General features: G+C 34.4%; 1 protein-coding gene across 7 annotated transcripts in view; it reads left to right on the top strand.

Moving 5' to 3' along the window:
* Window positions 1-26,042, top strand: part of IDE (insulin degrading enzyme) — a 98,395-nt gene that overhangs the window by 9,498 nt on the left and 62,855 nt on the right. For 4 of the 7 annotated variants that reach the window (XR_007951153.1, XM_051981651.1, XM_051981650.1 and 1 more), the window contains exons 2-4: window positions 12,499-12,683; window positions 14,596-14,803; window positions 17,976-18,145. Coding sequence is in view for 6 of the 7 variants with exons in the window: in XM_051981651.1 (XP_051837611.1) it covers window positions 12,499-12,683; window positions 14,596-14,803; window positions 17,976-18,145 (563 nt within the window). In the remaining variant the exon portion in view is untranslated. Of the gene's footprint in view, window positions 1-5,239; window positions 5,364-12,498; window positions 12,684-14,595; window positions 14,804-17,975; window positions 18,146-26,042 lie in introns of all 7 variants that reach the window. The other 3 variants (XM_051981653.1, XM_051981652.1, XM_051981654.1) reach the window with 1 other exon arrangement.

Raw genomic sequence — 26,042 nt, 5'->3', positions numbered from 1 at the left:
CAAGTCATTTTTATTCTCTGATCCTGAAGAGCTTAAAAGTAAATTATCTTTAGGGCATCTTACAGTTCTGTGATACCGTGGTTCTAATTGATTTCATGTGTTTATATATCTGGAAAATGATTGTCGTTTGGATCCTCATTTCTGTGATCAGTTTTGCTTTGATTTAAATCTCTACTGTCTGTAGCTCTGAGAATAGAAGTTCTTTTAACATATATTATAGGATGAAGTTGCTAATATGACTTTTATGGAAAGTCCAGTTATAATTTTTATAGATTTGAGTAATATATACTAAACATTTTTTTGTGTGTGTGTGAGGCAATTGGGGTTAAGTAATTTACCCAGGGTCACACAGTTAGGAAGTGTTAAGTGTCTGAGGTCAGATTTGAACTGTGGTCCTCCTGACTTCAGGGCTGGTGCTCTATCCACTGCACCATCTAGCTACCCCTAAAATTCCTTTTTGACAGTTCATATAATGACTATTCAGTATTCATAATAATTAACCTAAATACTCATACTAACTTATCTTTTATAGAACCAGAATTTCATTTTATCAGCCACATAATCGACATAATTTATTTCATAAGGAAATATATTTTAAAAAAGAATCCATTTTTCTCAAGAGTAGTTACAGATTGAAAGTCAGGGAGGGTGACTTGTGAAGCTATAGGGTAAATTGCACGAAAGAACCTCAGAGCTTTCCTTGTACCTTGAATAATACTTGTGATCTCTTCAGCTAATTTTCCTCTCATCCCAATGTTAGTTATTTAAAATATGGTTAATTTTTGTAAAAGAGCAATGTTTATTTCACTTTCTAAAGAAATAAATTCTTCTGAGAGTAGTGGCATATGCCTGTAATAAATTTTAGCTACTATAGGGGAGGCTGAAGCTAGGGATCTCTTGGACTCAGGAATCCTGAAGTATGATGGAATAAAGATATATTAAGTTTGACATTAATTATAGTGAGTCCTGGGGGATGGAGTAGACTAGATTGCCTAAGGAAGGGCAACACAGAGCCAGAGCCAGAGCCAGAGACAAATAGAGAGAAAGGAGGAAGAGAGAGAGAGAGAGAAAGAGAATGATTAATTCTGAATTCACTTGGAGTTAAATTTAACATTAGTAATATGTCAAGTGTTTTGCAAACCTTAGAGTTATATAAATGTCACCTACTTTAAATCAAATATTCTACATCTAGAGGAAATTTAAATTAAGATACTTGGCTTACAACTAATCATTTGTAAGGACAAAGATTGTTGCTGGGATTCCTAAAATACTTCCCAGTGTTTGTGAAGGAAAAGACATATAAGAAAACCTATTTTAGAATTCACTTATCTTAGAAATCATTAACTAGGAAAAAACATGATAGAATGCCCATTAATCTCTGTTAGCTTTCTCCTTTATTAATGCAAAAATTATTTCCTGTTTTATTAACTTAACTACATCATCTGTTGTACTGGATGTTATTTAGGGTTTCTTCAATTCTGGTGAACTTGGGTAAATCATTTAACTTCTCAAACCTCATTTGCTTTATCTCTAAAATGTGGGATTTGTATTAATGTCAGACTTAGTTTTTTCTCCTCTGTAAAATGAGGATACTGATAGTGCTTATTTCACTAGGTTGTTGTGAGGATTAAATGAGGAAACATATGTAAAGCACTTAGTAAGCCTTAAAGTACTACATAAATACTAACTATTATTTGATGACCACTAAGGACACTTCTAGCATGAAATGTATGATCTAGTGATTCTGTGATAAGGCTGTTTACCTAATTCTTGAAATTTAATTAAACAATAACAACAAAATTCCAATTTGCTTGATAGACATTCCTTCCCTCTGCCTTTTTGTTCCTTCCAGTTTCTTTGTTGGGATGGAAAAGATTTTTCCAAGTTCATAAAGTTTTTCATTCTCTGCCTCCTAGTGTTTGACTGACTGCTCTTGAACTTCATTTCTCTATTGGTCTGCAATAATCAGTGACCAATATAGGGCACAGCCTAGCATCCAAAGGGGGTGGGAGTGGAGGGTTGGACTTTGTCATACTAGCTGAGTATGTTTTTGAGCCAGAGTTCCAGAAAATAGGATCCTCCCTAAAAAAAAGGCTTAGTATTTGTAACATAGTTTCCAGTTTTTCCTACATAGTACAACTAATGTGAAAATTATTTTAATTGTGTTAGTTTCTTCCCTAGTAGAGTTGTCTTTTTTGTAAATTTTGTCTCTCTAGTTTAAAAAAAAAAAAAAAGCTCCCTTTGCCCTTAGAATGATGTTTCAAATGTATGATATGTATGTAAAACGAGAGAAAATCTATCTTTTCTTATGTGACCATACCTGTATGTTAAAGATAATTACAAAAACGATAACCAAGTAACTTCCAGAAATTGTTCTGAAATTGCAGATGTCATTGTGTAACGAGAAGGTGCTAGGTTGCTACCTCCTGAAGTGGGTGGAGCTGTAAAACCTTATACAAACAGGGAGATATCCATGTCACCCATCCAGATCCAGCAGTTATTCTGAGAGTCAACAGGAAGTAGAATAATAAAGGTAAATTAGGGTAGACTGACACTGAAAAACAGATGGATGTGTCAGCCTAGGAAAACAAGAGAGCCAGTTTGATCAGAGTCATAATAACCAATCTTTGGTCAGATCAGAGAAGAAAAGCAGACAAGGGCGCTGATCTGAGGAAAGACATTTGCCTGTATCCAGAACTGAGAATGAGATTAAGTTAAAATCATTGTGCAGAGATTATCAATCTATATTTTGTAACTTGTAACATTCCTTTCTTTCCTATCTCTTCAAATACTGGTAAAAAGATCGGAGTACAAAGTTGTGTTTCATATGTTGTCTATAAAATTGAGGAATAAGCTGAGCAAGTTGCATAATTTCTTCAGACCTCAATTTATTAATTTTTAAAATAAAGGGAATTGAACTAGAAAGATTCTAAAACCCTTTTCAGCTCTAAAATCTTTGATCCTGTGTATTCATAAATGAAGTAGTAAGTGAAAACAAGTTAGCTCTTCCCCCAACAAATAGGTAGTGTTTTGGGCAATAGTAGGAAACAGCAGCATCACTTAGACAGTGGTTTGAGATATAATACAAGATCAAGGTAAGGAGAATCTGTGTCTACCTAAGAATCATTCCTTCACCTTCTTTTTCATGGGAAAGCTCATTTATAAGCTTTGGAGTTTCTTTCTGTTTCTAGTTATCTAGTATCTGAACACATAAAAATTGGAAGAAACCTAGCTAGTTGAACGTACCTCATACTACAGAAATTTTTCCTGTTAAGGAGAGCAAGAGTTCTTAACCTTTTTTCTATTTCCATGGGACCCCTTTGGCAGGCTAGTGAAGCCCATAGATCTCTCCTCAGAATCATGTTTTTTAAAATGTGAATAAAATATATAGGATCACAAAGAAACTAAAGGTTAGCGAAAATGAAGATGTAATCTTTTCCCCCATCCAAATTCAGGAACCCAAAGATACAAACCCCCTGCTCTTTAGAGTTCCTAGCAAATCCAGACTTTACTTTAACATAATCATTAATCACGAAGTTCCCAAAGCAGTCCAGTTCATAATTATATTTCTTTCATCATGTAGGTAGCACAGTAGCTAGTGTGCTGGATATGAAGTCAGGAAAATCCAAATTAAATTTGGCCTGAAGTACTAGTTGTCTGTTCCTGAATAACCTTTATTTGCCTCAATTTCCTCAAATATAAAGTGGTAAGAAAATGAAATATTTGTGAAAATGAGAAATATTTCATTTTTGTGCTTTACAAACCTTAACAAGATCTATGCTAACCCTCCTTATTTTTAATTTTTCAAAAACCATATCTGTCCAGCCAGAATATGCTTTTTTTGTTTTCCACTCCTTGACATTAGTATCTACTGTACAACAGTTCCTGATCTGCCTCATAGCCTTTCAGATATTTGGAGAGTTCTCTTATGAATTGGGAGTAGAACTGGATGAAGGGGCCCATTCTAGTACAAAAACATATAGTGCTAAAAGAATCCTCTACACAGACAGGTATTTTTGTAGTCTTGTTGTAAAGGTGAAAAGTCAAGTCCACAAACATTTGTTAAGTGTCTATATGCTCGTTATTGTCCCTAAACACTGGGAATACAAAGAAAGGAAAAAAAATTCTATTTTCAGGAAGCTCATGTTCTAATGTGGAAGAAACATAAGCAAACAACTTTGTATAAAAACTGATAAAGATAAGAAATTGGAAATAATTGTAGAGTGAAGACACTACCATGAAGGGAAGCAGGAATGGTTTCTTGTGGAAACGAGATTTTATCTGAAGAATCAAGCTTGACAAGAGAAAGTATTCCAGGGTTGGGGGGATAGCCAGGGGAAAATAAAATGGTTTTGTTTGGACATCTACAAAGAAACCAGGGTTAGTGGATTGTAAAGGACATGGATTAGAAGTTAAGATATAAGAAGACTAAGGTAAGAAAAGAGGTCAGATTATAATGGGCTTTAAAAACCAGACAGAGAGTTTAATAGTTGATCTTGGGGGTAATGGAGAGCTGCTGCCCATTTACTGAAGTAGAAATTTAGAGAACATCCAAGCAGGTGGGTTAATACCAGAGTAGCATTCTAACTAATTTACTTAGAGAACCAGTTTTTATTTTGTATAAACACAATGCATATCTTTATACATTTTTAAAATATCATACATGTGTGAACATTATTTAGATATTTACACTAATCATAGAAAATGAACCACAGATTTTCATATATATATCCATTTTCCATATATGGAAACCACAGATTTCCATATATCCACATATATACCCATATATGTGAACTAGCAAGCTCAAATAATTGTAAGTTTTAAACATATTAGTAACAGGGATTCTTTAATTTAAACTTCTTCTTATAAAGTCAGCACAATAGGTCGATTATTATTCAGATTCTCCATTTTAGTGAGCAAGTGCTATGTTTTGTGTATGGAGGGGGTGCTGTTTGATCAATTTTAATCAGATATTCAAGTGGTGTAAATTTTAAAAGATTTTATTACAGGGCATCTCATTCATAGCTCTATCTGTTTACTTTCATACAATAAATATCATTCCACTTGAGATGACAAAAAAAATTTGATAAAATCCTATCTACCTGGGCTGTTTTTGAATTGAAAAACCTGGCATTTTTTTAAAAGGAGGTTTTTGTTTCCTATTGGTTTTTAATGAGGATGACTTTTGTTTTTATATCACATGCATTTATGAATATATTTGTTTCTTTTCCATACCCAGCATGCCTTCCTTTTTTGGGAAAGATATAAAAAGGAATAATCAGCAAAATCGACCAAGAGATTGACTGTCTAACAACATATGTGCAACTTTCCCTACCCATAGTCCCCAACCTCTCCAGTAAAAGGTATGAGGTACTTTTTTTCCCCCAATTCATTCTGGTATCAAGTAATATTATAAAGCTTAAGCCAACAGTACTTTATGCTAACGTACTACTGAACTTGATTCCTTTGATGCAGAGATATGTTAGCATCATGTCAGGTCCATCATTTTGAATATGTGATCTCTGTACAGTATTGTAAGTATAAAGGTATGGGTGATTGTTGGATCTGTAATGGCATTAAAATTTTTTTGGAATAAAGTGCTTAATATTAACTTGTTGAAGAAAGGCAGCATGGTTTACAGAAGGTTATCCTTGGAGTCATGAAGCCCTGTGGCCATTGGCAGGCTACTCAGTCTCTTAGTGCCTCAGACAGCTTTGTAAGACTGAATTTATATATAACTTGCCATTTGCATCCAATAGATGTCAAATTAATCTTTCTTAATTGTATATCTGACCATGTCATCCCATTCATCTCCCTATTCATTCAGCTGGCAGTTGCTCCAGTCCACTAAATCCCTTTCTAACCTAGTCCCTTCCTACATCCTAAGCTTTTCTAAATTTTACTTTCACCAACTCTGTGATCCAGTGACATCATCATCCTTCCTGATCCTCACAGAAAGTACTGCAACTCCAAAATGCATTTTAACTGGCTGCCCCCTGAGTCTAGAACTCTATCCCTCTTCATCTCTGCCTCCCGGCTTCCTTCATTTCCTGCAAGGCAAGGCCCAGCTCTCAGCCCATCTTCTGAAAGAAGTGTTTTCTAGTTCTCCTTAGTCTTAGTACCTTTCCCCTTGAGATGATCTCCAGTCTCCATTTTGTCTTGAAGTTGTTTATATGGAGTTGTTTGCATGTTATCTCTTGTATTAGACTTAGCTCCTTGAGAATTGGGATAGTTTTTCTTTTGTTTGTTTTGTTTTTGTTTGGTTTTGATTTTTTTTTTTAATATCCCCAAAACTTAGTATAGTTCCTGATACATGGGTATTTAATAAAAGCTTATTGTTTCCACAGTAGGTTTTCTATACAGAGAAATTATGGAATCTGGATACTATGCCTATTCCACTTTTTAAAAAATTTTATGTACTTGTATTTTTTCTCTTTGGTAAAAATATAAGATATGAAAGTGCATAATATCTTAAACTGTATAAACTAGCTTTCTTACATGAAACATAGTTCTAGTTAATTTAAGCTTTCTAGTTTTGATTCTTGATAAATGAAACTTTATTAAATTTTGTGCATGATTTGTTAATGTATTCTGTTGGGTTTTGTCTGAATTTTAAAAAATATTTTATAATTTTCCATTAACTTGATGAAAACATAATTTTAGGAAGCATTAGTTTCTGGGCAGCTAGGAATCATAACTACTTTTTTGCAAGGGTTATGAACTCTTGGGGTCAGTGAACTTGTTTTTTTTTTTCTTTATAGGATTATTTTTTATTTATTTATTTATTTATTTTTTAAATTTAATTTTATTTAATAATAACTTTGTATTGACAGAATCCATGCCAGGATAATTTTTACACAGCATTATCCCTTGCAATCACTTATGTTTCGTTTTTTCCCCTCCCTCCCTCCTCCCCCCCCCCCCCCCCCACCCCAAGATGGCAAGCAGTCCTATATGTGTTAAATATGTTGCAGTATATCCTAGATACAATACACATTTGCAGAACCGAACAGTTCTCCCACTGCACAGGGAGAATTGGATTCAGAAGGTAAAAATAACTCAGGAAGAAAATCAAAAATCAAATACAGTGAACTTGTTTTTAAAAACTATTTTGAATAACAATTGTAAAATATAATGGACTTCCTTTGTTATACTGTATATTTTACTTTTTGCATTTAAAATTTTCTGTGAAAAGAAAGGAATCTATGACAAAAAAGTTTAATCATAAAGATTTAATGATAAAGGGAAGGAAAGAAGAGTTCTCTGGGTCAAGAAGAATCTGAGATCAACAAAGGCAATGAAACATGCTTTGGAGTCCTTGGAGTAGTCTAGGTGGGGCAGTCTTAGGGATAAGTAGAGGGCAGGGATCTGGAAAGCCCAAGCAAGTGTTTACAGGAATTGGGTAGTGAGAATAAGGATGCAGAGAAGTTAGGTCATGAATCTAGGTCTCCAGAGAACTAGCATCAGAACTGGATGGATGACCTACAGCATGAATTGTCTTGATGATTAGCCAACAACTTCTGCATTGTGGGCTCCCTCTATGCCAAAACTAAGGTCAAATTTTGAGTAGAACTAAGCCTACAGACAGGGATAAAAGAGCATGCACCTGACTGGAGTGCATAAAGTATTTTGGGGATCCAGTGAGATAATATCTGACTGCAAGTTTTGACTATAAATTTAGACTGTTGATTAAAACCTCAGAACCCTTAATTGTTCATGGACAAGTATCTTTAGAAATGAATAGTAGTTAAGTTTAAGGCAACCTTTATCCCAAAGGTCTGGGGGCATCTAAAGAAAAGGACTTCTGTCTCTAGAATTAATTTTATATTTTAGTCTGCCAAAGTTTAGAATTAAGGTGGTTTTTGTTGTTGTTGTTTTTCAAAGATACAAAGATCCTGCTCTTCACAACCTGGGAGGGACATGTTGATGACAGTGTTGACTAATGGTAGGGAGGAGGGAATAATGTCTTCATTGATTTGGCATTTTGCTCTTACCTGACACTATTTCCCAATGTTGTAAGTTTGGTGGTATCATTTTATTTTTAATAACAGTTATGATCCAGAGTACTATTAAATCCAAAGTGATGAATAATTGTAGAAAAACTTACATTTTACATATAAATTTCAGTTTAAAAAATCATATTTTACTATTATTATTAACTTGGCTGACTCATAGCTCTGCTTCATGTGTTCGCTATTTTTTAGTGTGGCCAAGAATGTTTATCATCAATAAGCATTTATTGAAGACATACCTGTGTATGCCTATCTGATGATTATGTTAAATGGCCCATCATTGTTTGTCAGGCCCTGTTTTTCTTGATTCTTGCTCAGAAGGTGTCAGTACTACCTGGCATTATCATCTGTGGTTCTATTTCTAGGATGGCCTTTGGAGGTTGTAGGATTTCACAGTTTTATGTTATGAACATATCTCTTTGGAAGAGAAAGAATAATTATGCCTTAGTGGGCCTCAAAAATTATTCGTCCACAAACCACTTTAACTTGAGGAAAGACCCTATGGTGTCACTTACATCCTGAGAAAGTGTCCTTTGAATTCATTTAGCAATCGTGTGCTTCACCCTTGTCATTTTTGGGAACAGGGAAGAAAAGAAAAAAAAAATCATAGTTTTTGGTGGGGGACATAGAAAATCACCAAATTTGATCTTCAGTGAGGTCTTTGATTCCTTGTTTCTCCTTCCCTTTACTTGTAGGCAGCCTCTCTTTCCTCAGAACAGTGGACTTCATCTACAACAGTGGTCCTATAAAATTTTTAGTAAATTTGAAGACAAGGGAGATAGTGATATGTTGAAAAGATCCTGGGTCCTTAGTCCTGAATTCAGAATATTTGTTAGATTCCTGGCTCTGCTACTTAGTATGACAGTAGGCCTGGGTGGGGTGGGGAGGGCAGTCATTTGATATTCTGACTCTCAGTGCTGTCATCATTAAAATGAGGGAATTTGCAAGAGTTACTTGTAAATCTTGAAAAGCTCTATGTGCATTAGAGTTATTATTCTTCTATTCCATTAGGTAGGAAACTTTGCTATAAATCTAATGAATTTTGGAATAGGCTCTTGACTTCCTTGAATAATCTGTGGACCATTGTTAGTCCCTAAGACTTTGCTTAAAAAAAATCTAGCTTTATTAGGAGGAAGAATTTGTTTATAAAATTATGAAATTTGATCATTTGCCTGAATATTCATTGGTGATTTTATATTCTTTTCAGTACTAATATTGGTAGATTCTATACAGTTGAAGATAAAATTACAACTAGTTTTTACAAATATACAGAAGCTTACAAAAATTAGGTGAATTAGGGGACATTTGTAGGGCATGGTGGCATATGCTTATACTCTAACTGGGGAGACCAGATCTCAGAAGTTCTAAGCTGCCATGGGCTAAGTTATGAGATACCTGCATTGAGTCTGTCATCAGTGAGTGAGTCTCCAAGAATGGGGAGCTACTAGGTTGCCTGAAGGGGGCAAACTGCCCTGTATGGGAAATAGAATAGGTCAGACCTTCCATGCTGACCATTACTGGGATCAACTTGTGAGTGGCCCTGGCCCCCTGCACTTCCAGCCTTGGTAAAATAGGGAGACTCTATAGTTTAAAAAAATAAATTTTAAAATGCTGCAGAAATTTAATTGCTAGAAGGCAAGGCAGTAGAACACTAAAAGGTGCATTTTAAAGTTTACATTATAATATGGTCTATTAAAAATAATTCTATTGATCTCTATAAATAAATTTGCATGTGACATTGATTTTGCTTTTTAAAGAAAATATATTTTTTTTCTTTTTTAACTTTGACTTCCTTAAGCACTTATGCTTGTTTTGTTAGATCGAGTTTTCGGAGAGTCTTTGTTCTTTTAAAGTTATTAGTGAAGGCTTTTTGTTTATTGCTTACAAGTGGCTCAGCTGAGTCAGGTGACCTCAGGAGATCATAAATACTTGAGGCAGGCGAGCTGTTGGTGAGTTACTTCATCAGAGGAGACTGGAAAAAACTTATTCCTTTCCTTCTTTATCCCTGAAGGTATGAATTAAATTGCTTTGGGAAATGTAGACAGATATTTATAACAGGCAAAAACAAAGGTAGGTCGTGGGTCTTGCTTGGCAAATTCTTTATTGTTTCTTTTGATAGTGGTGGTAGTTTTGGAGGGCGCTGTCATTTTGAAGTTGAAGCTCTTATTGCTCCTAGCCATAGGCTTTGACTCTCAAATATTATGGGACTAATTTCTGCCCAGACTTGTGGAATCCATCTGATTTTGATATACAAGTATGTGTGATCCAGGAACTTTAATGTCTAAAAGTGTATTTCAGCATTAATGGATTATTTCTCAAATGAATTATGTTGTTGTTTTTGAAGGACTTTGAGGACTTTTATATACCGTTCTCAATTAGAAGGATTCTTTAAATCTAGGGTTTAATCATTTAAAAAAAATATGGGTTAAGAAATTGGGAATCAGAGATAATCTATACATTAAAATTTTGGGAAGGGGGAGTAGATTTTTTTCCCCTTTTTGTAATTAAGATGAGCTTTCCTGCATTTTAGGAGACACTTTGTGAATTTAAATGGATAGTCATATTAAAATATGAGGGGAATAGAAGTTTTAGAATTTGTAATTTTGTAAATGGTGACCTTATATCTAGAATCTTTATTGATCGTTAAAACAAAAAGTGTGCACCTGCATCTGGTAAGCTATATGTAGTGTAACTAAATTGCTTTATGGATGATTGCTTTTTGCAGTTACCTCTCATTCTTCCAAGTAAGTCTTGTCCATTGAAAGTGCATACCTTCTCTGGTTTTCATTTGTTGACTGCTGTTCATTTATCTATGATGCTCTTGAGATTCTTGGTCCCATCCTGCTTGGGAAGTCTGTGAAGTTATATGTTCATGCTGGTTCTTTTGGGAAATTACCATCACTGTATTAAATCCCTTCTATCATGAAATGATACACAATTAATTGACTTAGCCATTACTTTTGTCACTTTTTACTTTTAATTAGATTTTGGTGGCTTATCCTAGTGACATGTGCATGTAATAAAATAGTATTGAGTTTCATGTTTTTCTGGAGAATTATATTTAATCATATCTGCTGATCATCAGTAATAGTGTTTCAGGTTGCCATGTTGTATGTGTGGTTTGAAAAGCAGTAATATAGGGCAGCTAGATGATGTAGTGGATAGGGTACCAGCTCTGAAGTGAAGAGGTCCTGTCTTCAGATTTGGCCTCTGTCACTTAACTTGGCCTAGCTGTGTGACCCTAGGCAAGTCACTTAACCCCAATTGCCTCAGGCCTCTCCCCCCCCCCCAAAAAAAAAGAAGAAAAGAAAAGAAAAAGAAAAGCAGTAATGTGCAAATGGTGACCCTAATATGGACATTTACAATTCTAAAAGAGCATAACTTATAACCCAGTGACCCATTTGAACTTCTAATTCATAAAATATTAATCTGGTTTTACAAGATCATCTGGCTACTTCCCTGGAAATAAAGGTGTTTGTGAAATATCTTTACCATATTGCTGCAGCCTTTGGTCCAGATTGATGTCCAGTTCTCTTGGTAATTTGCAAACTCAGTGAAGCCCCAGCCCAGTGCTTTTTATTTTATTTTTTATACTTTGAACTTAAACAAACATGAACATTTTCTTAAACTAAGAAGAACAAAATAAGAGGATTGAATATGACACTGAAATATTTTTATATAATATTTGTTTTGTTAAATTATAAATCAAAATTAACTCCTGAATTTCCCTCTATCTTTTTTTGTATAGTTTAAAAAATATATTTAATTGAGAACTTCTTCCTTCCTTCTTTCCTTCCCTCCTTCCTTCCTTCCTTTCTTCTTTCCTTCCCTCCTTCCTTCTTTCCTTCCCTCCTTCTTCTTTCCCTCTCTCTCTGTCTCTCTGTTTCTATCTCTTCCCTTCCTTTCCTTTATCACTACATTCAGATGGTTCTCAAATCCTGTTGAAGTAAGCAGAAACATCACTTTGGGTTGAGATAAGATAACTCTCAAAAATATTTCCTAGTCTGTTAACTCTTCAGTTAGTTAGTATATCCCTCAGAACTACATGTTACCCTTGGGTGGGAAATTTTCTGGTAATTTCTTTTTGATTAATGTTATTGAATGGAAGGTCTTCTCTGTCCCCTTTGCTTTTTACTTTGTGCTGTTACTTAGTTTGTAAATCTCCTGATTTTTCAAATCTCACTGCACTATAACTGCTGTAATTTCCAGCTATCATAAATAAAAATTTGGTTCCATAAACATTTCTTTATATGGATTAATGTAATTTGAGTTATATTGACCTTTGAATGTTGGCTGTACTCCAGATGGTTTTAAGTCATTTATTCAAGTCTTTAATTTTTGGGAGGCAAGAAATGCCTGTATTCTGTGAGGTAGGTTTTAGGCAAATCTTCTGGAATTAACCTGTGACTCTCTGATATGTTGTATATTCAGCTTTCTGAGTGAATTATTAAAATAAATGTAAACATTTAAATTTCTCATGTTTTAGCTTTCAGAGAGGGACTTGCGGCAAAATGGATAACCCTGCTGTTAAAAGAATAGTCAATCACATTATCAAATCTCCAGAGGATAAACGAGAATACCGTGGATTAGAGTTGATAAATGGCATCAAGGCACTCCTCATCAGTGATCCTACCACAGATAAGTCATCAGCAGCTCTTGATGTACACATAGGTATTTTGTTTTTGTTTTTGTTTTTTTAACTGGGTCCTAGAACTTATGACTTCTACATTTCTTTTTCAAAATTATTACTACTACTTTTTCCATAGTTTTTTTCTTCCAGTTAAATATAAAGGCAGTTTACAATATTCATTGTTTCTTTATCATTTTAAAAAAACCATTTCTGTAGTATTTTTTTTTTAGTTACATGTAAAAGATAGTTTTCAAAATTTATTTTGTAAGATTTTGAGCTTGAAATTTTTTTTCTCCTCTCCCTTAGCTTCCCCCTCCCCAAGACACAGGAAGCAATCTGATATAGTTTTCAGATAGTTTTCAACATTCACTCTTGCAAAACCTTTGTTCCAAATTTTCCTCCCTCTCTTTTCCTCAACCTCCTCCCCTAGACAGCAAGTCATCCAGTATATGTTAAACATGTGCAGTTTTTATATACATATTTCTGCATTTATCATGCTGCACAAGAACAATCAGATCAAAAAGACAAAAAGTGAGAGAAACAAAAGCAAGCAAATAAACAAAAAAGGTGAAAGTGCTATGTTGTGATCCATATTCAGCAGAGTTCTCTTTCTGGTTGCATATGTCTCTCCATCAGAATCCATTTCTATTGAAATGCTAAAAAAGACTCAATTTTAAGGCATATAGGTGTTTCTATATGAACAACAGTTAATAATATGCAGTAGGTGTGTTTCTATAAAGTTGCATGTGAATTGAATTTTTGTAAATCAAATAATTAAAAGTTCACATAAAAGCCCTAGTTTAAAGAAATCCTAATTAATACTTAGTTTTCATAGAATTTATTTAACCTGCTATAATGAAGCACTAAATTTGAAGTTGAAAACTGGATTTCAGTCCCATGTCTGTTATTACCTATGAGGTCTTGAGCATGTATTCCATATTCTAGGATTGGATTATTGGAATTTTCTTAGAATTTTTATTAGTGATTTTGTTATTTTTAATCATTTTGGATATTTGACTTGCAGACTTGAGTGATTTATAAGATCTGGGACAGTCAACAATATGATTTGGCAGCAAAAAAAAAAAAAGCTGAAGGAAAGGAAGCAGATATTTTAGAAGTACCTACTATGTGCCATTCATTGTGCTAAAAGCATTACAAATATTAATCTCTTGTGCTCCTCCCAGCCACCTTGGGAGCAAAGTGCTATTATTATCCCCATCTTGTTATGCAAGAAACTGAAGCAAGCAGAGGTTCCTAGTGGCTTGCCAGGTATCTGAGGGTGGGTTTGAACTCAGGTCTTCCTGACTCCAAGCCCAGCACACTCTCATCATAGCACCTCACTGTCTCTGATATCAATGAAAAAAGGCAATGGGTCCAGAACACAGAAGGGGATAGTTCTGCTCCCTTCTTATAACACATTTAAAGCATTGTTTTCAGTTAAGAGTTCTTCCTTAGTCCAGTACTATATCAAGCACATAGTGGATTCTTCTTGATTGTTTATTGATGTAGGAAAGTCAGGCAGAATTGAGCATGTTTAGAAGCGGATAATCAGGATGGTGAGCAGTCTGATGAAATTTATGCCCAGTAAAGATCTTTTACTTAAGAACTGAGGATACCAAGTATGGAGACGAGAAGACTTGGGATAGAAGTGGAAAGGACTTTCATGTATTTGATAGGTTGTCATGTGAAAGAGGGTGAAAAAATAAGCATTGAAGAGAAAGAGATCTGAGTTTGACGTAAGGGAAGCAAATTTATTCCCAATAAATATTTATTTATTGTCCCATTGTGGGATGGATTGTGTGAGGGAGTTGGATAGGTTTCATCTTATGATTTGTAGCAAATGGACTGTGAGAGAACTTTCCATTTTAGGGTTCAATAATTGTCATTATATTTGTTTAATCTTGTAAACTTGTTTGTGATTCAGTACTCAAGTTTATATGATTTCTTCTCTAGGATCATTATCAGATCCCCCAAATATTGCTGGTTTAAGCCATTTTTGTGAACATATGCTCTTCTTGGGAACGAAGAAATATCCAAAAGAAAATGAATATAGCCAATTCCTCAGTGAGCATGCAGGGAGTTCAAATGCTTTCACAAGTGGAGAACATACCAACTACTACTTTGATGTATCACATAAACACCTGGAGGGGGCCCTGGACAGGTAAACATGAATTTGTTATGCATTGATCTACTTTACATCTGTTACATTAGCAATGACTATTATTTTTGCTATCTTCATATTTATATATTTTGGCTGAAGTGATGAGCAGTACTGCTTTAGTTTTTTTTAATGCTTGTTCATTTTTAAGCTAATAATAACATTGTTTTATTAATTTTTTAGTAATAGCTTTTTATTTTCAAAACATATGCAAAGATAGTTTTCAACACTCACCCTTGCAAAAAGCCTGAGTTCCAAATTTTTCTCTCTGCCTCTCCCCTAGAGAGCAAGTAATCCAATATATGTTAAAACATGCACAATTCTACTATATATATTTCCATATTTATCTTGCTGCACAAACAAAATCAGGTCAAAAAGGAAAAAAAAGGAGAAAAGAAAAAAAAGCAAGCAAATAACAAAAAGGGCAAAAATACTATGTTGTGATCCATATTCAGTCCCCATAATCCTCACTCTGGATGCAGTTGACTCTTTCCATCACAAGTCTGTTGGAATTGGCCTGAATTACCTCATTGTTAAAAAGTCACATCCATCAGAATTGATCATCACATAATCTTTTTTTTTTTTTTTTTTTTTAGAGGAAAAATAATGGTGTGACCACTGACATAGTCTTTAGGCCTACAAAATGCTTCCTTGACTTATAAAATCTTTACCAGCATCAGATCATATTTTTATAAATAAATGTTTTGTTATTATAAAATAGGTCAATAACTTTGGGTTATTGTGATATAGACAGTTTAAATTGAAACAAGATTTAAGTAAGTTTTTAGACAGTTATTTCTACTTGGTAGCAGTTCAAAATTAAGTCGTGAGAAGAGTTAATGTACTTAATTTTATGATCTTATTTTAGACTGCCTTTTCAGACATGCAGCATAAGTTGTTCATAGTTTGAGAAAGACAGTATTAAGTATATATTCTCCACCTGATTTTAATATTGAGAGTTTATTTTGGGTCAATTGACTTTTTCTTGGTCTCTATCTTAACTCAGCAATTGTAAAATAGAATTGGATTTAAGTAATCTGTAAATTGCTTCTCATCTCTTCAAATTGTATAAATATGTAACATTTTAAAAAGTATACATAATTGCATAGAATAGTCAGAGATGCATTTGAGTTTCTTTTTTATATATTGAGAGTTATGGATAGTTTAAAGAGTCTTATAGGTCTTCTAGTTGATTATCAATCAGCCTTACTCATTGGACCATGTCTTCTAGTCTCGACTCATCCTTGCTGCAGCAGACTGACACAAAGGAAAGAATGTTGGGCTTGAGTTCAGGAAGACCTGAGTTTAAATCTAACCTCACACCTTACTAACAAATCACCCAATCTCTCTGTATTTGTTTCCTTAACTGTTAAATAGCACCTACTTCACAGGGTTGAAAATTAGAGAAGCTAGTATTTGTAAAACCCCTAAGACAATGCCTGGCGAATAGTATGTGCTCCATCAATGCTTGTTCCCTTCCCTCTTCAGCTTTGTTGGGATTAGCTAATATTAGAATCATATTTGATTATTTTCTGTTTGTTTTTTTTTTAATATCAATTTTAAGTTTTGTTATAAAATAGGTGAATAACTTTGGGTTACTGTGATAGAGAAAGTTTAAATTGAAACAAGACTTAGGTAAATTATTAATTAGGCAGTTATTTCTACTTGGTTGTAGTTCAAAATACAATCATGAGGAGTTAATGTATTTATTATTTTTGTATATCATATGTTATTGAATCTTTTTTTTATTCAATTAAAAAAATTTACTTTCAAGTACTATAATCACCATTTGATTGTTATTTATCTTTTTTTTCCCTTCATTCATTTCTTATCATATAAAGGTGTTTTTTATTTGAATTTCTGGAGTCTTTTTAATAGAGATTTAAAAAGTAGGCTATTATTAATTTATGTTTCTGGTAGTAAATGCAGATGACTTTTCGATTTATTTGTCTAACTCTGATCTCTTTCCTGGCCTCATTATTCCATACTGGAATAATTCCATACTCATATTGTCTCATAATTCCAACTGCTTATTGAACATCTTGACTTAGCTGTTGTATAGACATAAGCACAGCGTATCCCAAACTGAATTCCTGTCAACCTCTCAGTCTCCCAACTGGCAGCTCAGGCGCCCTCCTCGTTCCCCTTCCCCTCATCCCTCCACAAGTCTTGCTGTCTCTACATCTTCTGAATGTCTCTTCTCCTTCTTTCTTTAGATACTGCCACCTTACTTGGGCAAGCCCTTGTCTCCTCTCATGCTGATCTTTGTGATTAGTCCTCCTGCCTCAAATCTCTCCTAACTCTGGTCCATCTTGCATTCAGCACCCAGATTGGTCTGACCATGTCATTCCCCTCTCGCAGTGAACTCCTATAGCTCTTATTGCCCCCAGGACCAAATATAAAAAGATCTTAAAGCTCTTTCTTCCCAGGCTTCTCCTGCTTTTTCAGTTTTACTATACCTTATTCCCATGGACTTTAAGTCCAGCTTCTTCTCTGTTTCTGTTCTCATTGGCTCCCCTTCATCCCAGGCCTTCTCTTTCTTCTTTGCCTCTAGTTTTCCCAGCTTCCTATAAGCCTCTGCTAAAGGTTCATGTTCTGAAGGAAACCTTTCCTTTAATGCTTATGCCTTCCCTTTGGTGTGATTTCCAGTTTATCCCATATAAATCTTCTTTGTACACAGCTGTTAGCGTCTCCCTCAAAAATTGTACATTCCTTGAGGGCAAGGACTTTCTCTTTGGATCCTTGGGGCACGAAGCTCATAGTAGGAGCTTAATAAATGCTTATAGACTAACTGAGAAAATATGCAAAATAGTGAAAATACAGAGGTGTAGACCATAGGACCATCACCTTTTGATTGTTTTGTTTTTTTATTTTGGTAAGTAGTTCCAAAGAGAATGCACCCACATAGGAATCTTTTAACAGACTCATTAAATAATAAGTTATTATCATAAACCTGTCTGAATAAATATAGCTTAGACTTTTTTAAATCAAGAAACATCTGAGATATGACTCTTGATGTGAAATATACCGAGATGCTATTTTTCTTACATCATAGTACTTTTTATCTGCTCAGTTGTTTTTGTATTCTCTGTCCAGTAAGACCATCAAAGATAGCATTGTTTTAAAGGAGCTCATTTTCAAATAACTTAAACCATATCATTTTTCATTGTTTTAGATTTGCCCAGTTTTTCTTGTGTCCTTTGTTTGATGAGAGCTGCAAAGAGAGAGAGGTGAATGCAGTTGATTCGGAACATGAGAAGAACGTAATGAATGATGCCTGGAGACTGTTTCAGCTGGAGAAAGCTACAGGAAACCCCAACCATCCCTTTAGTAAATTTGGAACAGGTTTGTCAGTTGGTTAGAAAATGTTATGGCAACTCTGAACCCCTCCTCCCCCACAACCCCCTTCTCCCCAGGACATTCCCTCTTGGACTTTTTTTGTTTGTTTTTTGCTGAGGCAATTGGGGTTAAGTGACTTGCCCAGGGTCACACAGTTAGGAAGTGTTAAGTGTCTGAGGCCAGATTTGAACTCAGATCCTCCTGATTTCAGGCCTGGTGTTCTATCCACTGCCCACCTCGATGCTCCTTTGCTTTGTTTTTAACTTAGTCTTCATAATAGTGACAGTAATAGTTCAGCAGTGTGACACTCTGGACACCAATTTGTGGCACATTTTCATACGTCAGAATTAAGCTTTGTTCTTTACAGGTTGTATATTCAAGTAGGACTCAGCAATCTACTGTATTTCAGTGGTTGTTATTTCAGATTTCATTATGTGACATAAACATCTTGGTTGTTAAAGTGTTCACTGTGCAACAGAACTTTTAACAGAGTATATTAATCTAGCCACTAAAAAAATTACCACCTACTAATGTACTTTAACCTTAGATGCTGGGGTATTTAATCCTTAAAGCTACTTATAAAACAGAAGTGGAGGACTTTTTTATTTATTTTCCCAGAATGAGAGAGAGAGAGAGAGAGAGAAAGAGAGTGTGTGTGTAGAAGGAATAAGCATTATACAGTGCCTAGTCTTTGGGTCAGCCTCTGGAATAAGGACTCTACAGATATTACTACATTCTTCTTATGAGACCATTCCTTAATCAGACTTTAATTCTGATAAAAAACACTTAGTTAAAATAAGCAGCTTCTTTTTTTGGGAGAGGGGGTAGTCGATGATTTTGAATGTTTGTCTACCATTTTTTTTTAGAATTTATTCCTAGTCCTCTGATGTAATTTCACTTTGTGTTTCTGTGTTTTCATGTGTCAGCCATGGCAATTGCATATAGAATTAGAGACAAGTTTAATAGGCAACAAAAATAGTTTGTTGTCAGTAAAATAGACAGTTGATACTCAAGGCCAAGAAACATAGGACAGAAAGAATAAATATCTTTAACATTTAAAAAAAAATTTATTTATTTTTTAAAGAATAAATATCTGTGCCTTTAAATATTTAAAGAATAAATAAATATTTAAAGAATAAATAAATAATATAACTATAATAAATAAAAATTTATTGAAAAATAAACAGAATAATAAATATTAAAGAATAAGTATCTTGTATATAATTTTTTTTTATGTATGCAATGTCTGAAACTTAGTTATACACATCTCTTGTTCTTACATCAGAGGTATTCTGATACTCTGATTAGTTTGGTAGCTAATAGAATCTTCTCAGGGAGAGCAGCAGAACAGTTCATTAGTATGGTGAATTGAGCCCTGCTTCTGGAGTCAGGAAGAACTGAATTCAAATTCTGTCTTATAGTTCTAGCTGTATGACCCTGAGCAAGTCAACTACACATTTGTTTGCCTCATCTTTAAAAAGAGCTCTTGAGAGCCCACATTACACTAAAACGATAAAGGTTTGGAAAATTGTGGTCCGCTTATGGGTCCTGACTTCATGTGTGAGCTTGGAAATTTAGGGCCATTCAATGAAAGCAATGTTCTCTGGGCAACTTTTAATAATACCTATATCATTTAAATTTCAATTTGACCAGAATTTTTAAGAAGCAGGAAGGTAATTATTAAATAGTCAAAAATTTAGCCCCATTTTTTGAAGACAAAGAAAGGTAACCGTTTCTTTTGATTATTAATTTATTTATTCTGCTTAGCTCAATTCATAAATATTAGCCCTGATTATTTCAAATATGATTTTAATAATTCATTAAATTTAGAGTCTGTTTAGTCATTTAGTCTTAATTCATTTGTAGAGACCAATTTTATATTAAAAAATGGATATCTTGAAAATAAAGAAGCATATGTATATGTAGTGTCCAAACAATAAGGCTAGGTACTGGACCCAGGGTTTTATTAGCTCTAATATATTAAAACATTGAGAGGTGTAAGTGACATTCCCAGGGCCACACAGCCAATGTATGTCAGAGGAAGGTCCTGAACCAGCCTTGTTAGCTCTATGACCATTTCTCCTCACTCTGGCACATTGCATACTCATGGAAGGGCATCAAAAAAGAAGTCCTATGGATTTCTATAAAATATGTTCAGGAAAAATGTGAGCAGATACCTTTTTTATGTATTTTATTTCTGAAAAGTTTAAGCTACTACTATGCCAATAAACTTCATTTTTTATCATTTATGACTTCCACAACTCTGGAACTCTTTTAATTTTTAAAATAACATGCAAAGATAGTTTTCAACATTCACCCTCGCAAAAAAAAAAGTGTTTCAACTTTTTCTTCCTTCTCTCTCATTCCTTACCCTAAGAGTAAGCAATCCAGTATATGTTAAACATGTGCAATTTTTCTATACATGCTTCCACATTTATCATGCTGCACAAGAAAACTCAGATCAAAAAGGAAAAAATGAGAAAGAAAGAAAAAAAATCGAGTAAACAACAAAAAAGTTACAAATATACTATGTTGTGATTCACACTCAGTCTCGACAGTTCTCTCTCTGGGTGCAGATGGCTCTCTTCATCACAAATCTGTTGGATTTAATCTTAATCACCTCTTTGATTAAAAGAGCCACATCCATCAGAATTGATCATCACATAATTTTGTTGCCACTGTGTATAATATTCAGTGAGGTGCTGTTACTGTATTTTCCCCCCATTTTTGTGTATGAATAGATTGAGACTGAGAGAGATTAAGTAGCTTGTTTGTGGTCCCCTGGATAGTAGATTTAAAAGCTGAGATTCAAATCCTGAACTCTTGATCAAGTTTGATGCTTTTTCCACTTAACCACACTGCTAATACTAGAAAGAAGTTTTTCATTGAATGCAAAATACTGAATAATCCTCAAAATTTCCATTTGTAACTGCAGAATATGCTTTTATACTTTTAGAATTTACATAGCTAGTTATCTAGGAAGTCTTAACTTCAGATAAAATAATGAAGTTATTTTATAAAGACCTGACTTGAAGAAACTAGAGAGTTGTCAAGGTTCCCTATCCTTTCTTCCTATTTAGAAGAACTAATATGAAATATAAAGAATCATCTAAACTAAATTAAACTTCGGGTGTTGCTCTCCCACCTTTCTCTCTCTGCTAACAAAATAAGGTATAGCAAGTATTTTGAGTTGAAAAGTGTCCAACTGCAGAAACAGCTACAACCAAAGAAGGAATACTGGGAAATGAATGTGAACTATTTGCATTTTTGATTTTCTTCCTGAGTTATTTTTACCTTCTGAATCCAATTCTCCCTGTGCAACAAGAGAACTGTTCGGTTCTGCAAATATGTATTGTATCTAGGATATACTGCAACATATTTAACATATATAGGACTGCTTGCCATCCTGGGGGGGGGGGGGGAAGGAGGGAGGGAGGGGAAAAAACGAAACATAAGTGATTGCAAGGGATAATGTCGTGTAAAAATTATCCTGGCATGGATTCTGTCAATACAAAGTTATTATTAAATAAAATAAAATTAAAAAAAAAAAAAAAGAAAAAAAAAGAAAAGTGTCCAACTGGATTACAGACTGAAAAAGAAATTAAAAAACAAAGTAGATGTTCAAATAATTAATAGTAAAAGATAAGAAAATTAAAACAATTGTAAGTTTTACTCTCATACCATGCAAGTGTTAACAAAGTTGTTGGGGAGAGTTGTCATTGGAGGGGCTGTGGGAAACCATGTACAGTAATACTTTAGATGATCCTCATGTTTTGAATTTCTGTTTAGAATTAATTTTTCAAGGAAAGTTGTCAAATTGCTTCTTTGACTCCAGATTTCCCTCATACTGAGCATATACTTTGAAGAAATCAGCTCCGGTATATGTCAAAATATTCAGAACAGCATTTCATGTGATTGCAAAGAAATGTAGACAAAGTGAATGCCTATCAGTTTGGGAGTGGTGGAAAAAACCAATGGGGCTTTCAGAGAGCAGAGGATGAAATACCCTTAACTCTCTTAGCAGAAAGTCAGGACTTTACTCTAGTACAGGATATTGTATACATTGACAGTTAAAATCACTGCATCAGATGTTTTTGTCTTCTCTTTGTCACTGAGGAGGATGCATCAAGGGGAAAGGATTTGAAATGACTGATATAAAGATAAAAGGCAACCTTAAAGTTGTAATGAAAAGGCACCAGTACAGAAATGCTTTATAGTTGATTTGAAATATCTTGTGTCAGTAAGAACTGAAAAAGCAGTATGTGTAAAAATTAAATTGGAAAGTATTTTATTTAGAGAGTTGTCTTTCTCTAAAAAGACAAATCACATATTTAAAACTAAGTTATACTTGCAGTCATGGAAAACATAAGTACTAATTTAATAATTTAAGTGTTTTTTGTCTGATTTTAGTGCCTGTTCTTCCACATGTTCTAGTGTTCTCAGACCTGATATTTTCACAGTCACATTGTGGCATCTGTCCCCAGCAGATTTCTGTCTTGAAGCTTGTAATTTTTGTAAATAGTTGGCCTATAGTTATTTTTATAAACTTGTATGAAATTAAGCATGGTAAATTCTAACTTCACGTTACACCTGCTGAATGAGGTTTCTCAGCAAATAAGACTGAATTCTCTAAATCCTTATCAGAATACTGAATTGTAAAGGGGAATGATATTCAGCTCCTCTGGCTCCAGAGCCCAGCAGAGAGCCTGAGATCCCAGCATCCAGGGGCTGTCATTGCCGTGGTAAATAGAAGCCTTTGCATCCCAGTGACATTAGCTCCTAGGTGTTGTGGCTGGAATGAAAATGGAGTGATTGTGTCTTCTCTCTTTAGTGTCAGAATGCTTATTTTTCTCTTTTTTAAAAATTCAATTCACACTTGTAGGTGATCAGTTTGGTTTTTTGGGACATTTTGTTTGGTAGTCGGAGTTAAGTACCTTGTCCCTGGGTCATACAGCTAGGAAGTATTAAGTGTCTGAGGCCACCTTTGAACTCCAGTCCTCCTGACTCCAGGGCTAGACACTATTAACTGCGCCATCTAGCTTTCCCCGGCAATTTGTTTTTATCTTTTGCTTTTCTTTTATGTTGTTATGCAGTTGTATTTTGTCTCTCTGTGTAGCGTCAATAAACATTAAATATATATTACTTGAACAGTACTAGGCAAAGTCGGGAAATTTGGTAAGATACTGTTCCTGCCTAATGGAACTTGTTGTCTGCTAAGGGAGTAAGAAATGGAAGAGAACTCTGAATTAAAAAAAAAATACATTAAATTAGTGCTTTAGGTACAAAGTAGAATGTGTTAGTGTAAAGTTTGAAACAGATTGAATGGTACTTGAGGAGAAATATTTCAGTTGTCCTTTAAAGAATATATTTATAAAGGCAAAAAAGGCAAGTGAAGGGTATTCTAGACATAGGAAAGAAGCAAAAGCTTGGAAGTGAGGAACCAAATGAGTTCTTTGAGGGTGGAGAATAGTGTGGTATTAATGGCACCTTTTTTTTCTCCCTCCTATGACAAATCTTTTAAAATTCTTGTTTTTATTTTTGATTAATTAAATTTTTGTTTCTTCAAGCAACAAAAATCTGCTTTCTTCTCTTCCTCTCCATTTGAGAATAAAAAAAGAAAACATCTCTTATAAACATATATTATTAAGCAAAACAAATTTCTTTAGCACCATGTCCAAAAAAAAATTATATACATACACATGTGTATGCTTATACATACATACACATACTTATACCTTCATGTCTCATTCTGTTCACTACTCTTTTCACCTCTATTAGGAGGTAACATGTTTCATCATTAGTCTTCCGGAGTCGTGATTTGTCATTATGCACATCTGAGTTCCTAAAGTTGTTGGTCTTCACAATATTCTTCTTGTTGTATAAATTGTTTCATACATTTATAAATAGGGATCTATAAGCTTTTGTTCCTCCCAGAGTGATCTTATCTGTGGCAAAGTCTGATCATTGACTCCTTTCTCTGAGCCCTGCAAGTTCCAGAGCTGGGTTTGGATCTGAACAACAGTGGACTTCTATTGGACTCATTCCACATTAGCCTGCTGGAAAGGCCTACTGTGTCAGACTGACAGAACCTCAAGTTCTTCTTTGGCTTGGTGTTCCTGCCCTGGCTGTTCCCCTGCAGGCTTCAGACTGAGCTGGAAGCAGGTACTGAGTTCCTGATCCACCTCCACTGCCTGCTTCTGAACTTGCTCCTTGCTCACTGCACAAGACAGGCTTACAGTTCTTCCTGGATGCCACCTGGCATGTTCCTTTTGGGTACTAGTCTTTTCCTCTTCCTTGGATCCATGATTTGGAACTAGGTAGTGAGCAAGAGAGCTACGGGTATGTTACATCCCGTTTGGGGTTATGGTACCCTGATGTAGGATCTTTTCTTATCCTAGTGCCCAGCCTCTTCCTGCGCTGGAGAGCTTCTGGCCAGGCCCTCTGTCCAATGGTTGCAATTCCTTCTGTTTCCATATTCAACATGGCTGGATAAATGATGTGATTTTTGTTTGTTTGTTTGTTTGTTTTGGATTTCTACAAATCCTGATTTGGTCTGGTATATTTTCTGGATCTATTTGGACAGGAGTATTTTTTTTTTTTTTTGAAGGTGTAGAGAAATCAAAGTACTCTACCAATTTGCCTGCTCTTCTGTAGGAGTCCTCTAAATAAGCAACACAGATTTTTTAAGGTAGGCTTGGAGGTTGGAATAAAAGTACAAGTTATTTTGAATGTCTAGTGTTTTCTTGATAAAGTGTGTGAGGGGAAAAAAGTGTTAGTTGTCTTTGACATGGATGAAATGGAAGAAGAGTAGATGGGTATAGAAATGTAGTATAAAAATAAAAAAATATAGGTGGAATCTTTGTTAGTCATATGTTTATGTGTTTCTAATCAATCTATCTTACGTGGTAATTGCATAATATTCCTAGCATTCAATAATCTTCATAGATTATCGCTGAGTCACATGGTTGTTGGAAATTTGAGTAAGATGTTGTGTAGGCAGGCTTGCATTTTCCATTTGGAAATACTTAGAAACTTATTATGTGCAAGGTACCATGGTGAACATGTGAACAGAGGGTTAAATTACATAATTTCCAGCTGTCACATTCAGATTCTGAATATAAGACATAGCCCTTATCTTTAAAAAAATTAATAATTTAATTGGGAAAATAAGACATAGGCCTAGAGAATATTAAACTAGAAATATTAGACAATAAATGGCAAATGATAGATAATTGTATGGACCAGAAATGCTATAGAATTTCACAGAGTGAAATAATTTCTGGGTGCTGGTCCCAGAGCAGACTGATTAACTTCTGAGAAGTGAGCACTTTAACTAGGCTTTAAAGAATGGAATTTTTTTAGACATAAAGTAGGGGAAGGTATTTCATTTGGGGAGGTTAGCATGAGAAAAAAAAACCTTTGTGGAAGGAAATGTACATGTAATTGGAAAAATAAATACTATTGAAAAAATAAAAGAAAGAATCATATAAGAAAAAGAGAAAAATGAGATTAAAAATTTGGGTAATAGCATTGTTTTCTTTAAAAAATGTTTTGAATTAATTTTTGTTTGTTTTTAATTTCATTTTCATGTCTGAATATATTCTTCTTTTTCTTATTTTTGTGTCCTTGGTCCTTAGGACAGTGCCTGTTACACAACAGGTGTTTAATAATTGTTTATTGACTAATTGATTCCCTCCTATCCATCAAATCACTCCTCATAACAAAAATAGGAAGAAATTTTTTTTTTTTAGCAAAATCAACCAGCACCTGACATAGTGTTTTCCACACAGTTGTTTAATAATTCTTTGGTGAATAGTGAATGTTCTTGAATGTATTATGTTAATATGATATTGAATGATGAGACCTTTAGGAGCAGTATCAAGATAAACACATTAAGGAGGCA

Source organism: Antechinus flavipes, chromosome 2 (assembly GCF_016432865.1).
Source record: "Antechinus flavipes isolate AdamAnt ecotype Samford, QLD, Australia chromosome 2, AdamAnt_v2, whole genome shotgun sequence".
NCBI classification, from domain to species: Eukaryota; Metazoa; Chordata; class Mammalia; order Dasyuromorphia; family Dasyuridae; genus Antechinus; species Antechinus flavipes.
This window is presented reverse-complemented; position numbering and strand designations above follow the sequence as displayed.